At 42.7% G+C, this 18,849-nt stretch overlaps 1 protein-coding gene across 3 annotated transcripts in view; it reads right to left on the bottom strand.

The window, feature by feature from the left end:
• PANK2 (pantothenate kinase 2) overlaps nt 1-18,849 on the bottom strand; it is a 35,696-nt gene that overhangs the window by 8,409 nt on the left and 8,438 nt on the right. Inside the window, exons 2-5 of one of the 3 annotated variants that reach the window (XM_035298289.3) lie at nt 12,437-12,502; nt 6,558-6,910; nt 4,126-4,379; nt 2,690-2,866 (exon numbers count right to left, since the gene is read on the bottom strand). In XM_035298289.3, coding sequence (XP_035154180.1) covers nt 2,690-2,866; nt 4,126-4,379; nt 6,558-6,910; nt 12,437-12,502 — 850 coding nt within the window. The remainder of the gene's footprint in view (nt 1-2,689; nt 2,867-4,125; nt 4,380-6,557; nt 6,911-12,436; nt 12,503-18,849) is intronic. The other 2 variants (XM_078371310.1, XM_035298290.3) reach the window with 2 other exon arrangements.

Below are 18,849 nucleotides of genomic sequence, written 5' to 3'. Positions count from 1 at the left end.
TTCATTATCTTAAATTAGGCAATTCTTCACGATCTTACATTTCTTTTTTTTGAGACGGAGTTTCGCTGTTGTTACCCAGACTGGAGTGCAATGGCACAATCTCGGCTTACCGCAACCTCCGCCTTCTGGGTTCAGGCAATTCTCCTGCCTCAGCCTCCCAAGTAGCTGGGACTACAGGCGTGCACCACCATGCCTAGCTAATTTTTTGTATTTTTAGTAGAGATGGGGTTTCACCTTGTTGACACGATCTTACATTTCTAGCATATAACAGCAAAAGCACAAGTAATAGAAGATAGTAAGATAGGGCGGGGCACAGTGGCTCATGCCTGTAATCCCAATACTTTGGGAGGCCAAGGTGGGCAAATCACGACATCAGGAATCCGAGACCAGTGTGGCCTACATGGTGAAACCATATCTCTACTAAACATACAAAAATTAGTTGGATGTGGTGGTGCATGCCTGTAATCCCAGAGAGGTGGAGGTTGCAGTGAGCCAAGATCATGCCTGCAATCCAGCCTGGGTGACAGGGCAAGACTCCATCTCAGAAAAAAAAAGTAACAAACAAAAGTTTTAAATTTCTATGCTGCAAACGACACCATCAAGGAAGTGAAAAGAAAACTAACAAAATGGGACAAAATATTTTCAAATTATATATCTGATAAGGGACTTGTATCCAGAACTCAATAATGAAAAGACAATCCAGCCAGGCGTGGTGGCTCACGAGATCAAGTTCAAGACCCGCCTGGCCAAGACGCTGAAACCCCGTCTCTACTAAAAATACAAAAATTAGCCAGGCACAGTGGCACACACCTGTAATCCCAGCTACTTGGGAGGCTGAGGCAGGAGAATGGCTTGAACCCGGGAGACAGGTTGCAGTAAGCCGAGATAGTGCCACTGCACTCCACCCTGGGTGACAGAGTGAAACTCCATCTTAAAAAAAAAAATCCAACTAAAAATTTAGCAATAGACTTGAGCAGGTATTTACTCTAAAGACTACCCACAAATGCCAATAAACATATAAAGAAATGTTCAGGCTGGGCACGGTGGCTCACACCTGTAATCCCAGCACTTTGGGAGGCTGAGGCAAGCAGATCACTTGAGGTCAGGAGTTCAGGAGTAGGAAACCAGCCTGGCCAACATGGCGAAACCCAATCTCTACTGAAAATACAAAAATTAGCCAGGCATGGTGGCATACTTTACAGGTGTGCCTGTAATCCCAGCTATTCAGGAGGTGAAGCAGGAGAATCACTTGAACCCAGGAGGTAGAGGTTTCAGTGAGGCGAAATGGTACCACTGCACTCCAGCCTGGGTGACAGAGCAAGACCCTGCCACATGAACAAAAAAAGATGTTCAGCCAGCTATGATGGCTCACACTTGTAATCCCAAAATGTTGGGAAGCCAAGATAGGAGGATCGCTTGAGGCCAGGAGTTTGAAACCAGCCTCGGCTACATAGGAAGGCCCTATCTTTACAAAAAAAAATAAGGTGAGGCAGTGCACAGCTGTAGTCCTAGCGACTCAAGAGGCTGAGGCAGGACAAACACTTGAGGCCAGGAGATCAAAGATGCAGTGAGCTATGATCGCAACACGGCACTCTCACATAGGCAACAGGGCAAGACCCTGTCTCTTAAAAAATAAAAACACTGTATCACTTCACTCCTATTAAGACAACTAAAACCAAGAAGACAGACAATAACAAGTTTTGGCAAGAAATTTAAACCATAAACTGCTAAGACTGTAAAAGGGAACCACTCTGGAAAACAGTGTAGCAGTTCCTCAAAAGATTAAACATTAAGTTACCATATGACTCAGCAATTCTATTCTCAGGTATACACCCAAGAGATTTCAAAATATATGCATATACAGAGACACACAAATGTTCAACATTATTCATAATAACCAAAAAGTAAAAACAATCCAAATGTTCACCAATTAATAAATGGATAAAATGTAGTATTACCAACATAATAAAGTATTATTTGGAAATAAAAAGGTCTGATTCACGCTATAACATGGATGAACTTGGAAAACAAGCTAAATTAAGAAGTAATTACAAAAGATCACATACTGTATGATGCCACTTATACAAAATGTTCAGAAGAGGCAAACCTAGAGAGACCGAAAATAAATTACTGTTTGGCAGGGGCTGTGGGGGAGAGAAGAATGGTAGCTAATGAAAACAAGGTTTCTTTCTGGGATGATAATCATGTCCTAAAATTGGATTATAGTGATGGCTGCACAATCCTGTAAATACACTAGAAACCACTAAACTGTACACTTTTATATAGTATGTAAATTATATCCCAATGAAACTTTTTAAAAAATTATGTCCAATATTATTATTTTATATCTGGGGTTTTTTTTTTTTTTTTTTTTGAGACGGAGTCTTACTCTGTCGCCCAGGCTGGAGTGCAGTGGCACAATCTCAGCTCACTGCAACCTCTGACTCTCGAGTTCAAGTGATTCTCCTGCCTCAGCCTCCTGAGTAGCTGAGACTACAGGTGCGCACCACCATGCCTGGCTAATTTTTGTATTTTTAGTAGAGATGGGGTTTCACTATGTTGGCCAGGCTCATCTCAAACTCCTGACCTCATAATCCTACCACCTTAGCCTCCCAAAGTGCTGTAATTACAGGCATGAGCCACCATGCCCAGCCCACCTGTATTTCTTACCACACACATGCCCCCTTACCTTGAAGCTACAGCCCAGCCTGGCAGACCAAACCTCTCATAGTCCCCTCCATAAATGTCTCGTACTAGTTTATCCACTTTGGTGCTATCTCCACGAGATGCCATTTCAAGAGCTTCTTCAAAAGTGGTACAGCCAGTAAGAAGACAGCAAAGACCAAAAAAAGTTCCTCCTCCAAGACTATAATTAAACAAAAATAACATAGTATAATAACATTTTTAAAAATAGGAACAGGAAGGTACCATTTATGAACCCCAAAACCATATTCACATATCCAACCCAATCATCGAAACACCACTGGTAGGAAACAAGTCTGTGAAAAGATAAGGTGCCTGATACACACCTTTGAGACATATATGTATGTGAGCTAACATGCAAAGCTGCAAAACAGGGCCCATGGGCCCAGCACAGTCTAGCTGGGGCCATGCTAACACCTCCTCCCTTTCCCACTCCAAGTACATTCCCTGAGTCATTCTCATCCAAGCACCTTGTCACCCTGGCTCATCAGTGCCCTCCCCCCCGCCCATTATACTCCTCCTGCAATGTGTTTTGTCCCCCAAAAAATTACTCCTCTATTTAAATCATAACTGTTTTCTAAAAATTTGTTTATCCCAGTCCCTAGATCCCTGTTTTTCCTGAAGTAACCTCTGACCCTTAAGCCAAAACATTCTCTTCTTCCATCTAATCCTTTTTTTTTTTTTTTTTTTTTTCAGACAGAGTTTCACTCTTGTTGCCCTAGTTGGAGTGCAATGGCGCTATCTTGGCTCACCGAAACCCTGGCCTCCCAGGCTGAAGTGATTCTCCTGCCTCCGCCTCCCAAGTAGCTGGGATTACAGATATGCACCACCACGCCCAGCTAATTTGTATTTTTTAGTAGAGACAGGGTTTCTCCATGTTAGTCAGGCTGATCTCCAACTCCTAACCTCAGGTGATCCACCTGCCTCAGCCTCCCAAAGTGCTGGGATTACAGGCGTAAACCACCACACCCCGCCCTAATCTTCTCTTTTCAGACTACGGCTCAATTTTTCTACTGATCAATACATGTCAACTTCTAAGTCACATATGTGTGTGTAGAAGCATGAAATTTACACAGGTTTCAAAGCTGGGCCCTTTCCCATGCCTTCTCCTTACAGATGCTGCCTAATAACGTTAGCTATTTTGTATATGCACACCATAAATGATCTGAGGGCAAGGGCTACAATGAGTCTGCGGACGTGATCTTTTAGGAAACACCTAGAATAATAAATCTTGAACAGTAGGGGTTAAAGAAAACTAGGTCATAAAATCAGAATTTTCAAAGAGAAACATTTGTTTGCATAATCCAGAAACATTTAAATCTTTCACCTAACAGGTTCTTGAAGGTGCAGTTATATGTAATACCTGAAAACTCAGCCTGTTACGATATTAAGAATAAATAATGACTTTTATATACAACTTACCTAGTACCTGTGACCCGTTTGTAATTATCTTTGGAATATACTGCTAAGATGCTAACCCCTGAGCCAATGTTCACCAGAAGAAGAGGATAAGGATTTTTCAAATCAAATGGTAACTTCTGACACTTTTCAGAATCAGCAGGGTTTTCAAAGTAATAGCACTGGGACCGTCCATTGAATCCAACTGAGTCAATGTATAAAATTCCTTTTATTAAGCAATCTAGTTCATCCAGTTTGCAAAGCTGAAGATCACCTATCTGTAATGAAATAAGAATGTACTCAGATTTTTTAATAAGCCAACAGAAACAAAAATTTCACTCAATAAGACATCTCCACTAACCTGAAACAAACCATAGAAGTGCACTCACAGATGGGTATTACCTGTGCATGCTTTAGAACAAACAGAGGGACAGAGTGCTGAGACAGACTCCTGCTACCGCAGACGTAAATACACTCTACATAGAAACTACTGCAGTAGCTGAGTAAGTGACCAAAAAAAAAAACCCCACGAAATTTATCAATTTTCAAGCAGAAATCTAGATCTCTGCTTACAGGGACGATGAAGCTAATGCACAGCTCAGGCCACAACGCTATCAGAAAGCATCTGGTGACACAGGCCAGGAGCCACAAGGACTGCGACAGAAGACCAACTCAATGGTTTGGAGCAGTATCAGAAGAGAACATGATTTTTTTTTTTTTTGAGACAGTCTTGCTCCATTGCCAGGCACCAGGCTAGAGTGCAGTGGCGTGATCTCGGCTCACTGCAACCTCTGCCTCCCGGGTTCAAGCAATTCTCCCGCCTCAGCCTCCCGAGTAGCTGGGACTACAAGCGTGCGCCACCATGCCCAGCTAATTTTTGCATTTTTAGTAGAGACGGGGTTTTACCATGTTGGCCAGGATGGTCTCGATCTCTTGACCTCGTGATCCGCCCGCCTCGGCCTCCCAAAGGGCTAGGATTACAGGCGTGAGCCACCACACGCAGCCGAGGCCACATATTATTTAACAACTGAAGCCAAAAGGCGGACAGTATCCAGTTAGAAGTTAAGAATTTTGTTTCCTTGGGAGGCCGAGGCGGGTGGATCACGAGGTCAAGAGATCGAGACCATCCTGGTCACCATGGTGAAACCCCGTCTCTACTGAAAATACAAAAAAATAGCTGGGCATGGTGGCGCGTGCCTGTAATCCCAGCTACTCAGGAGGCTGAGGCAGGAGAATTGCCTGAACCCAGGAGGCAGAGGTTACGGTGAGCCGAGATCGTGCCACTGCACTACAGTCTGGGTAACAACATCGAAACTCCATCTCTTAAAAAAAAAAAAAAAAAAAAAAAAAGACATGCAGAATAACAAAGGCAGAATCTCCTTCAGACTCATTTAGCAATAGAAAAACATAGTCACTGAAGACATTTTCAATCTGTATTGCACCCTGAAGATCAGGATCTTGGCCAATTCATTTGTCAGTTCTCTGGCCTACCCCCTCCATCCACGCTGAAAAGACCTAGCCTCAAGGCCTTGTTCACAATGTTCTCCAGTGTTCACTCAATGAAAGCAAGAAAAAGTGCCTGGCAGCACTCCCCCAGGGGCCAGACATGGCGGAGAGACTCCAGTTAAGTGTGCAGCACAGGACAACACATCAGAAGGCATTCTGGGAGAGGAGGGCTCTGCAGTCACCTATCTGAGACCAGCCCTGAGCCTGGAAACACCTTGGACCAGAGTTCCTTGTTTTTTTCAGCTAGTGAACATGCCAGGAAACAACTGAGGGAGAAAAATTATGTGGCAGACAGAAAATGAAAACAATTTTTTTTATTTTTTTGAGACGGAGTTTCACTCTTGTTACCCAGGCTGGAGTGCAATGGCGCAATCTTGGCTCACCGCAACCGCTGCCTCCTGGGTTCAGGCAATTCTCCTGCCTCAGCCTCCTGAGTAGCTGGGACTACAGGCACATGCCATTACGCCCAGCTAATTTTTTTGTATTTTTAGTAGAGACGGGGTTTCGCCATGTTGACCAGCATGGTCTCGATCTCTTGACCTCATGATCCACCTGCCTAGGCCTCCCAAAGTGCTGGGATTACAAGCGTGAGCCACCGCACCTGGCCCGAAAACAATTTTATGATATAAAAATATTTAAATCTCGTTCAAGATCTAATGATGTTCCTCAAAGGCAGTTCCTTACTCAACATATAGCGGATGCCCTACTTTTTCATACTAAAGGAACAAAATGCTACCTTTTTAGTGGCTCTGACTGTCATCCAGACATCTGAACTATACAACCAGCTCTAGATGGCTAACTCCTGACTATCACTAGGATACTTTTAATCTTCATTTGACTCAAGAAAATTCAAGTTTCATTAGAGATGAAAATTATTTCACCACTTGCTACTGGTATTATTTTTAACAATCAAATTGCCATATATTGTATATAAGCTAAAAAATGCATACTGTGAGAAAATCCTGCTCAAATTTGTATGCTCCACCTCCAGTGGCACAAAAGACAGTGTGGAGACTTGAGAAGTTTTTATCTCTGCCCATTTGAATAAAAGCAGGCATGTCATGAGTGGGAAAGCGTATAAAGTGCAGATTGCCTTTGCGTCCACACAGAGTCAGGTCCTTCAGTTCGAGGTGCACGTCCCGAATGCCTGTGGACCCATACGCCACATTGGAGGTCAGATACTTCCGAATGCTTCTAAGACTTTCCACTTCTTCCTCCTCTTCTTCAGCGGTGATGTCTTTGGGTTCAAAATAAACCAGCTTGACCAGAGTTCCACCGATATCCAAGCCAAACCATGGAAAAACTAAATGGGAAAGAAAAACAAGTCAGAACAGCTTTTTTCTGAAAACTAAATTTACAGTTACCACAGTAGCAACATATTTCAAACCCTATGGTTTCCAAAGAACGTTAATTCTAAACAAAAAGGTTTTGGGACAAAGAAATGTGATTCCGTCTTGATTTAGATGCATTATCTTATAAAAAAAAAATACTAGAGCAAAGATGAAAAAGAAAAATATCAAAGTATTGAGCCAACCCAACCATCGGGTCAAACAAGCCCAAATGGCATGCATTATGAAGTATTTTTAATATAACAAGGTATAAGAAGCCAGGTGCGGTAGCACACACCTGTAATCCCAGCACTTTGGGAGGCCAAGGCGGGTGGATCATGAGGTCAGAAGTTCAAGACCAGCCTGGCCAACATGGTGAAACTCTGTCTCTTAAAAAAACAAATAAAAAAAAAATAACAAGGTATAGGCCAGGCGTGTGGATCACTTGAGGTCAGGAGTTCAAGACCAGCCTGGCCAACATGGTGAAACCCCGTGTCTTAAAAATTAATAATAATAAAATAAAACAACAAGGTGAAAGGAAAAAAAAAAAAGACAAAAACAACAAGGTGACTACTCAATATGCCTCAACCGTGAAAAAGATTCAGAATGAAAATCTCTATCTTTCCTATTAGCTTAAAAGAGAAATGTTGAGACTTCAGAGGTCAGGTTTAGTAGCAAACTAGAATTAGGAAATTCCCAACACTATGTAACATATAGGCTAAAATGGTCAATGTATCTATCAACAAAATGTGATATCAAATATAAAAGGTTTCAACAGACGTTAACATCGGTTCCCAAAAAGTCGAGGCACAATGGCTTAACGCCTGTAATCTCAGCACTTTGGGAAGGGGAGGGGGGTGGATCACCTGAGGTTAGGATTTCGAGACCAGCCTGACCAATATGGTGAAGTCCCATCTCTACTAAAAATACAAAAATTAGCCAGGTGTGGTGACACGCACCTGTAGTCCCAGCTACTTGGGAAGCTGAAACAGGAGAATTTCTTGAACCAAGGAGATGGAGAATGCAGTGAGCTGAGATCGCACTACTGCACTCAAGCCTGGGCGACAGAGCGAGACAGTATTAAGGAAAAAAAAAAGGCAGGGGGCGGGGGTAGGAAGCAGTGGCTCACACCTATAATCCCAGCACCTTGGGAAGCTGAGGCAAGGCAGATTACCTGAGGTCAGGAATTCGAGACTAGCCTGGCCAACATGGTGAAACCTCGTCTCTACTAAAAATATAAAAATTAGCCAGGCATGCTGGCGGGCGCCTGTACTCAAAAGGCTAAGGCAGGAGAATCGCTTGAACCCGGGAGGCAGATGATACAGTGAGCTGAGATGGCACCACTGCACTCCAGCCTGGGTGACAAAGCGAGACTCCATCTCAAAAAAAAAAAAAAGGCCTGAAGAGATTGGATCAAAATGTACTACACAGACATATGGAAGGTCCCAACGTAAGGAGGGGTCGAAGTGATTATTTTTCAAATTTACAATGGTGTAAAAGCAGCAAGCATTCAGTAGAAACCCAACTTCAAGTACTTACTCTGTTTTTTACTTTCAGTACAGTATTCAATAAATTACATAAGATATTCAACACTTTATTGTAAAATAATTATCTTTTATATTATTATTAAATCGTCTAACTTTACACTAGAAGATTTTGCCCAACTGGAGGCTAATTTAAATATTCTAAGAATATTTAAGGTAGGTGTGGCTAAGCTATGATGTTCAGTAGGTTGGGTTTATTAAATGCATTTTGACTTACAATATTTTCTTTTTCTCTTTTTTGAAGCAGCATCTCACTCTTGTCACCCAAGCTGCAGTGCAGTGGCATAGTCTCAGCTCACCGCAATCTCTGCCTCCTGGGCCCAAGTAATCCTCCTACCTCAGCCTCCTGGGTAGCTGGGACTGCAGGTACATGGCACCACACTCAGCTAATTTTTGTATTTTTTGTAGAAACAGGGTTTCTACATGTTGCCCTGGCTAGTCTCGAACTCTTGGGCTCAAGGAATCCACCCACATCAGCCTCCCAAAGTGCTGGGATTACAAGCATGAGTGTCCACTGTGGCCAGCGTGATTTACAGTGTTCTCAACTTCTGGTATGTTTATGGAATTGAGCACCATCATAAGTCAAGGAGCATAGGTACACGCTTCCCCTCCTAACCTAAATCCTAGATAGTAATACTAAAGATGTGGGTTTAGGCCCGGTGGTTCAGGCCTGTAATCCCAGCACTCTGGGAGGCCGAGGAGGGCAGATCACCTGAGGTCAGGAGCTCAAGACCAGCTTGCACAACATGGTGAAATCCTGTCTCTACTAAAAATACAAAATTTAGCTGGGCATGGTGGCGGGCACCTGTAATCCCAGCTATTCAGGAGACTGAGGCAAGAGAATTGCTTGAACCCGGGAGGTAGAGGTTGCAGTGAGCCAAGATCACACCACTGCACTCCAGCCTGGGTGACAGAGCAAAATTCCGTCTCAAAAAATAAAAAGACATGGGTGTATTGATATATTATTTTCTAAAATAATTCTGGGAAACAGGAAAAGATAGCAGCAGAATTAGGTTTACAGAGGCAATAACCATGCAGAAGCCTCAAAAGAGGAATGCTATTAAAACTGAGTGCAACTATGAAGGTAAGAGCACGTAGGGGTGCTCTTATCCAAGCTGCAGGGATGGTGGCTACCACGGAGCAACAAAACCAGGTTTGGTGCAGTCACAAGCGATGGTGGAGAAATGTGTTTGGGCACAAGTAGACAGACCATTCCCTCTACCAATAACCATGTTCTATCCCCAACCCCCACAGAAGCAAAGTCTTTCTGTGAACAATCACTGGAGCCCCAGAATCAGAATGGCACTCAGGTGGCTGCTATTACCCAGAAGAGATAAGGAGACATTCTGCCCTGTAATTTGCAACACGTCTCATACCTCCCCTACAATCCATCCTGACCAACTGGTAATCCACTGGCAGAATAGCAATTCTCAAATCAGAGATTATCACTTTTACAAACTAGAAAAACTAAAAGGGAAATTAACACCACAAAAACGAGAAACTATCTGAAGAAAGAGTTGCAGGAATAAACAAGAGAATCATAAATATTCTCAGAGGCAAAATTATATCTCATCCATAAAAAATAAGCTACCACAGAGAAAATCAAAAATTAAAAAACAATTGACGGATGTGTGTGGTTGCAAAAATTAACATGATAAAATCATATACAACTAAATACAAGAGTTTATTTAATTGCAAGAGTTTATGCAAAACTGTTGATATTTATTTTTAGAGACACCTTTTATTTTTAGAGACAGTGTTTCACTCTGTTGCCTAGGCTGGAGTGCAATGGCTCAATCACAACTCACTGTAACCTTTAATTCCTGAACTCAAGCAATCCTCCTGCCTCAGCATCCCAAGTAACTAGGACTACAAAAACACAACCATGCCAGTTAATTTTTTAGTTTTTTGTAGAGACAAGGTCTCACTATGCTGTCCAGGCTCATCTCCAACTCCTGGCCTCAAGCAATCCTCCAAGCTTGGCCTCCCAAAATGCTGAGATTACAGGCCTGAGTCATCATGTCCAGCTAAAATTGGCAAACTTTGAATAAGGTTTGTCCATGTTCAATTTCCTAGTTGTGGGGGAAAATGATCTCAAAACAAAACAAAAAAAAGGACAAATTACTATATATTTAATATGCATGAATCTCAAAAACAGGCTGAGTAAAAGAAACCTTGCACAAAAGGCTACATACTATATTTTTTCATTCACTTGAAACTTCTGAAAATGCAAACCGGCCAGGCGCAGTGGCTCATGCCTGTAATCCTAGCACTTAGGGAGGCCAAGGCGGGTGGATCACCTGAGGTCAGAAGTAAGAGGCTAGCCTGGCCAATATGGTGAGAAACCTCGTCTCTACTAAAAATACAAAAATTAGCTAGGCGTAGTAGAGTGCAACTGTAATCCCAGCTACTTGGGAGGCTGAGGCAGGAGAATCACTTGAACTGGGAGGCGGAGGTTGCATGAGCCGAGAGCCTCGGCAACAGAGCAAGACTCAGTCTCAAAAAAAAAAAAAAAAAACCTGCAAACTAATCATTTTTACATCTGAAAGCAAACAAATCATAGGCTTGAGGGCTGGGGTTGGACTGCACAAGGGCAGGAAAAAACTCTGTGGTAAACCAAATCTTGTTTGTGGGTAAAAGGGTTATATACACATACACACATACGCTCGCGCACGCGTGTGTGTGTCTATATCAAAACTCATGGAATTGTATATTTTAAATGGATTAAATTTATTGTATGTAAATTACAACTCATTAAACGCACTGTTATAAAAGAGAGAAAACAATTGGTAAAATGAAGCTGGACAGATAAATTTAATAGCAAAATGGGCACAGAAAAAATAAATGGAAAACAAAAAGGAAAGGTCAGTACAGAGAAAACAGAACCTGGCTAGGCGCAGTGGCTCACAACTGTAATCCTAACATTTTGGGAGGCTGAGACGGGAGGATCACTTGAAGCCAGGAGTCCAAGACAAGCCAGTACAACACAGACAGACCCTATCACTACTTGAAAGAAAAAAAAAAAAAAGAGGCTGGGCACGGTGGCTCATGCTCATAATCCTGGAAGTTTAGGAGGCCAACGCAGCAGATCACTTGAGGTCAGGAGTTCAAGACCAGCCTGGCCAACAGGATGAAACCCTGTCTCTATTAAAAATACAAAAATTAGCCAGAAATCACTTAAACTCATGAGGCGGAGGTTGCAGTGAGCCAAGATTGTGGCACTGCACTCCAGTCTGGGTAACAGAGTAAGACTCTATCTAAAAAAAAACAAATACCTGTAGTCACAACTACTTAAGACGTTGAAGTGAGAGGATCGCTGAGCCCAGGAGGTCAAAACTGTAGTGAGCTATGATCACACCACTGCACTCCAGCCTGGGTGACAGAGACCCTGTCTCTAATTTAACAAAAAAAAGAAAGAGAGAGAGAGAATACAGAAAGACCAACATCTTATGTGAGTTCTAGATATTTCCTTGGGGAGAGGAAGGACACAAATCATCAGGTTACTCTAAGTGTTGAACAGTGTTTATCAGTCAGGAGAGAAGGGGAAGACAACTTAGACACATCCTATTGAAATTTCAAGATATCATAAGGAAAAAACTGAATTCCTGTAAAGACACACAGATCACATAAAAGTCAGTATTAGACTTTTCAGCAGCAGCACAGATGCCAGAAGACAATGGAGCACTGGCTTCAAAGTTGTAAGAAAAATTATTTTGAAATTTGTATCCGGCCAATCGAATAGGCTTTCAAGAGTGCAAAAACAATTTTTACACATGTAAAGGATCAACTTTACTACTCAAAAACCTTCCCTAACATGGTAGATGAATGCCATCGTAATATTAAAACATCCAAGGGCTTTAAGAAATTTAAGAATTTTTTTTTTATCTAAGAGCTCTAAGAAATACACAAAAGTACTGTCTTTTAGAAAAATAAGCAGTCCGAAACTAAAATACTTACATGATTTCGACATAGGAAGTTGAAGAGGGAAGAGAAAGGAGAAGGAAATGAAAGCAAGCAGCAGTTCTGTCTTGTTGAAAAAGGGAAGAAAAGATAGATTCTGATTAATTCTACATAAGAATAGAGAAGTGATAGTTTAAATGTGTCAAAATTTAGAGGTAACTCCAGAGGAGGAAAACAACATGACTTTCACACTAGAAAAAAGCAATCGGTTCAAAATAACTGAATGACAAGAAAAGGGAAAAAGTATAGGAAATACAAAACAGCCAGGTGTGGTGGCTCATGCCTATAATTCCAACACTTTGGGAGGCCAAAGTGGGTGGATCCCTTGAGGCCAGGAGTTGGAGACTAGCCTGGACAATACAGTAAGACCGTATCTCTTTTGTATTTTTTTTTTTTTGACAATCTCATTCTTGTTGCCCAGGCTGGAGTGCGGTGGTGCCATTTTGGCTCACCGCAACCTCCGCCTCCCGGGTTCAAGCAATTCTCCTGCCTCAGCCTCCCAAGTAGCTGGGATTACAGGCATACACCACCACACCCAGCTAATTTTTGCATTTTTAGTAGAGACGGGGTTTCACCGTATCGGCCAGGCTGGTCTCAAACTCCTGACTTTGTGATCCACCCATGTCAGCCTCCTAAAGTGCTGAAATTTCAGGCATGAGCCATTATGCCTGGTGTAAGACCACATCTCTAAAAAAAATGTAGGCATGATGACATGCAACCATAGTCCCAGCTACTTGAGAGGCTGAGGCAGGAGAATCGCTTGAGCCAAGGAGTTTGAGGCTAGAGTGAGCTATGACAGAACCACTGCACTCCGGCCTGGCAACAGAACACGATCCTGTCTCATAAATAAATAAAAGCAAGCCTGTAATCCCAAGACTTTGGGAGGCCAAGGCAGGTGGATCACTTGAGATCAGTAGTTCAAGACCAGGCTGGCCAACATGGTGAAACCCCATCTCTACTAAAGATACAAAAATCAGGCCGGGCGCGGTGGCTCAAGCCTGTAATCCCAGCACTTTGGGAGGCCGAGGCGGGTGGATCACGAGGTCAAGAGATCGAGACCATCCTGGTCAACATGGTGAAACCCCGTCTCTACTAAAAATTACAAAAAATTAGCTGGGCATGGTGGCGCGTGCCTGTAATCCCAGCTACTCAGGAGGCTGAGGCAGGAGAATTGCCTGAACCCAGGGGGCGGAGGTTGCGGTGAGCCGAGATTGCGCCATTGCACTCCAGCCTGGGTAACAAGAGCGAAACTCCGTCTCAAAAAAAAAAAATCAACTGGTTATGGTGGTGCACACCTGTAACCCCAGCTACTTGGTAAGCTGTAAGGCAGGAAATCACTTGAACACATAAGACAGAGGTTGCAGTGATCCGAGATTGTGCCATTGCACTCCAGCCTACGCAACAGAGTAAGACTTCATTTCAAAAAAATTAAAAAATAATTTAAAAAATAAATGATGATGAGAATGAATGCAAACTTATCAGTGATCACAAATAGGTTAAATTTTCCTTCTAGATTGAAGAGGAAATTCTGTGAGCTTAACCAGGAATTAGGAGGGGAAAAAAGGAGAAATTCAAGCATATGTTGATGTAAAAAGACATCTCAAACAAGATTATACAAGCAAACTAAAGGAAAAATAGTAAATCACCCACAACGGAGTCACATCATGAGGAGAAGCTGAATGCTTTGAAAGATGAAAATGCCATTTAGTCAAAAGTATTACACATATCAAAATCTTAAGCACTCTTAAGCACCTCACTGGAAATGAATATACTAGATAGAGCAGCTGATTTACATTTAAGAGCCACGGTACAGTAAAAGTCACACCCTGTTTCAAGACTAGCATTACATTTGGCAAGGAGCTATGCTCACTGAGAGGTGTCGCTCCAAACAGTGATCTATAGGGGAAAGGATATTCACCATTCTCATCTCTATACTCACTATCATATAGTTATTGATGATATGACTTGCTAAATTTATACACTTGAATTTAAAGAGTAAAATAAATGCCAGAAGAATGCCACTCCGCTGTATCAAGCAAATGTTACCAGAAAGCAGATACAATACTAGCAGACCAAACAACTTAACCCAGAAAAACATTAAGAGGGAACAAAAAAACTGTATCATGTGCGTAAAAAGTTCAACTGATGAATGTAATAGCCATGGTCCTCATGCACATTAACACATATTTCAAAAAAATATTAACAAAGAGAAACTGACACATCTACAAGTCAGTATGAGAATGACACAGACTTCAGACATTTTAGATTACACACACACAAAATTATGGTAAAAAGAATTTTAATATCACAGCTAATAAGGTGGATCAAATAAAAACAAATAGAACTCTGTAAAAAAACAAAAAACAAACAAACAAAAACAGCTGGGCGAGCAGCTCATGCCTGTAATTTACCCAGCACTTTGGAAGGCCAAGGTGGGTGACTCTGTTGAGGTCAGGAGTTCGAAACCAGCCTTGCCAACATGATGAAACCCCATCTCCACAAAAAATAAAAAAGACAAAAACCGGCTGGGCGCGGTGGCTCACGCCTATAATCCCAGCACTTTGGGAGGCCGAGGCGGGTGGATCACAAGGTCAAGAGATCGAGACCTTCCTGGTAAACATGGTGAAACCCCGTCTCTACTAAAAATACAAAAATTAGCTGGGCATGGTGGTGTGCGCCTGTAGTCCCAGCTACTCGGGAAGCTGAGGCAGGAGATTTGCTTGAACCCAGGTGGCAGAGGTTGCGGTGAGCCAAGATTGTGCCATTGCACTCCAGTCTAGGTAACAACATCGAAACTCCATGTCAAAAAAAAAAAAAAAAAAGACAAAAACTATTAGCTAGGCACGGTGGTGCATACCTGTAGTCTCAGCCACTCAGGAGGTTGAGGCAGGAGAATCGCTTGAACAACCAGGAGGCAGAGACTGCAGTAAGCCGAGATCACACCACTGCACTCCAGCCTGGGCGACAGCAAGACTGTCTGCCAAAACAAACCAAAAACAAAACTATGCAACCAAATATTCCTTAAAAAACCCATAAACCAGGCCGAGAGATCGATACCATCCTGGCCAACATGGTGAAACCCCATCTCTACTAAAAATACAAAGATTAGCTGGGCGTGGTGGCATATGCCTGTAGTCCCAGCTACTAGGGAGGCTGAGGTTGCAGTGAGCTGAGATTGCACCACTGTACTCCAGCCTGCTACCTGGTGACAGAGCAAGATTCTGTCTAAAACAAAACAAAACAAAACAAAAACCCACAAACCGTTCACAAAAATTAACTAACTGCCCTAGCTTAAAGAACTTCAAATTCCAAAGAACAAATCACATTAACTTACTGTAAAACCTCAAAATTAGAAATTAATCCAACAAAGAAATCAATCTATCTACTTGAAAAATCTTAAACCATCTATTAACTCTGGGATTAAAAAGGAAATCAAAACAAAATTTATGTTTAAATGAATGACAATGAGAATACAATACATACTGACGCCAATAGGATATACCCAAATTAGTACTTACCCAAAGTAGTAACTAAACGGAAATATCTAGCTTTAAACATTTATTAAATATACTCAGTAAGTACGCCTAAAGGCGCAGTGGCTCATGCCTGTAATCCCAGCACTTTGAGAGGCGGAGGCAGGTGGATCACCTGAGGTCAGGGGTTCCAGACTAGCCTTGCCAACGTGGCAAAACCCCATCTCTACTAAAAATACAAAACTTAGCAGGGCGTAGTGGCACATGCCTGTAATCCCAGCTACTCAGAAGCTGAGACAGGAGAATCGCTTGAACCCAGGAAGCAAAGGCTGCAGTGAGCCAAGATATTGCCACTGCAGATCATGCCACCCCACTCCAGCCTGGGCAACAGAAAGAGACTTCATCTCAAATAAGTAAATAAATACATACATACATACATACATACACAAAGTTGTACAGTAAGATTAACAGACCATGGCCAAAGGGATTCTTCTCGGTAATGCCACAACAGCTTTTACATTAGAAATTCCAATTAGTAAGATTTTTTTTAAATGGTTATCTCAATAGATTCCAAAAAATAAAATCCAATATAACCAATTAATTTCTTTTTTTTTTGAGAAGGAGTCTGGCCCAGTTGCCACACTAGAGTGCAGTGGCGTGATCTTGGCTCACTGCAACCTCTGCCTCCCAGGTCAAGCAATTCTCCTGCCTCTGCCTCCCTAGTAGCTGGGACTACAGGGCTCATATCACCACGCCCAGCTAGTTTTTTTATATTTTTAGTAGAGATGGGGTTTCACCATGTTGACCAAGCTGCTCTTGAACTCCTAACCTCAACTAATCTGCCTGCCTCAGTCTCCCAAAGTGCTGGGATTACAGGTGTGAGCCATCGTATCCAGGCTTTTTTTTTTTTTTTTTTTTGAGAGACACAGTCTCACTCTGACATACAGGCTAAAGTGGTACAAACACCAGGCTCAGGCTCACTGCAGCCTCATCCTCCCTGGATCAAGTGATCCTCCCACCTCAGCCTCCCAAGTAGCTGGAGACTACTGGCGCATGTCACCACACCCAGCTTATTTTTTTAGAGATGGGGTTTCACCATGTTGCCCAGGCTGTACTCAAACTCCTAAGCTCAAGCAATCCACCCACCTCAGCCTCCCAAAGTGCTGAGACTACAGGTGTAAGCTAACGCACTCAGCCTAGAGCTCTTGTTATATCATCACATCCTCACATCTCACTGCTAAGAGAAGGCCCCCACTTACAGTTAGTGAGTCCTAGCCATTAATTTTCAGATATTTCAGTCTATTCACAGCCCTTCACATGTTTCCTGATATTAAGATCTCCAAGGTACTCAGTCTAGACAATCTATACTTGACCTACAGATTTCATAACTTATAAGTACAAGGCCCCGTCATAGGTCTGAACAACTGAAATGCTTTTTTTTTTTTTTTGAGACGGCGTTTCACTCTTGTTACCCAGGCTGGAGTGCAATGGAGTGATCTCGGCTCACTGCAACCTCCGCCTCCTGGGTTCAGGCAATTCTCCTGCCTCAGCCTCCTGAGTAGCTGGGATTACAGGCACGCGCCACCATGCCCAGCTAATTTTTTTGTATTTTTAGTAGAGACGGGGTTTCACCATGTTGACCAGGATGGTCTCGATCTCTTGACCTCATGATACACCCGCCTCTCAGCCTCCCAAAGAGCTGGGATTACAGGCCTGAGCCACCGAGCCCGGCCCTGAAATGCTTTAGGAGTGTGGAAAGACAAAATGTTTTCCTCTGCTCTCACACTACAATGATTAACGCAGAAAACTTCTGTGAGCCCATACACAAGCAAGCAACCAATTCTGCAGCAGACACCAGCTGGGTGCCCTCCAATGCAATTCCAACATTATCTACCTGGTGATAGCATCATATCCCACAGGTTGAGGGCTAAGTCCCACAAGACTGCTCCTCCACCACACCTCTGCCAGACACCAGTTGCCAGTCTGGGCCTCCAGAACTTCTGATTAACTGGCTTCATGTTGGTGTTCCCACAACCCCTCTTTGGTTTGAATTAACTTGCTAGACTGGCTCACAGAACCCAGAAACACATTGCCTGGTTTATTTTAAGACTATTGCAAAGGATTCAAGAGGAAGAGACGCATAGTACAAGGTATGGAGGAGGGACATCCAACTTCTGTGCTCTTCGGCACCGCACCCACCAGAAACCTCGTTTGGCTATCCAGAATTCTCTAAACCCTGTCCTCTTGGGTTTTTAATGGAGGCTTCATTAGCAGGTATAGTTGATCAAATCACTGGCCACTGGTGATCAACTTAACCTTCAAGCCTCCTTCCCTACCCAGAGACTATGAAGGAGGAAAATCCCAACCCTTTAATCCTGTCTTGGTCTTTCCATGACCAAGTTCCCTAGAGACTTCCAGCCATCAGTTAACTCCTTAGCACACAAAACTACATCACTGTGGAGTTTCTAAGGATTTTAGGAGTTGTATGCCAGGAAATGGGCAGAAGACCAATATATATATTTCACAACATCACACTTTCCAATGGGAAATACATTATTCATAAACATGTGCTCAATTTTCCAACATTATGAACTACTTTTACCAGACCACACACGGTTAATAACATCGCAAATCCAAGTCTAGGCTGTTCGAGGAAGCAATATCTTGGCCTCACATTAAAAAATGTACTTTAATAATTTATTCTTATTCCCAAAATAGTTTTAAACTCAGGAACTAGATACGGTGGCTCACACCTGTAATCCCAGCACTTTGGGAGGCCAAGGCAGGTAGGATCACGAGGTCAAGAGATCAAGACCAGCCTGGACAACATGGTGAAACCTCGTCTCTACTAAAAATACAAAAATTAGCTGGGCATGGTGGCGCGTGCCTGTAATCCCAGCTACTCAGGAGGCTGAGGCAGGAGAATTGCCTGAACCT

Source organism: Callithrix jacchus, chromosome 5, assembly GCF_049354715.1.
Source record: "Callithrix jacchus isolate 240 chromosome 5, calJac240_pri, whole genome shotgun sequence".
Classification (NCBI taxonomy): domain Eukaryota; kingdom Metazoa; phylum Chordata; class Mammalia; order Primates; family Cebidae; genus Callithrix; species Callithrix jacchus.
Note: the sequence above shows the minus strand (reverse complement) of the source record. Positions and strands in the feature narration are given on the sequence as shown.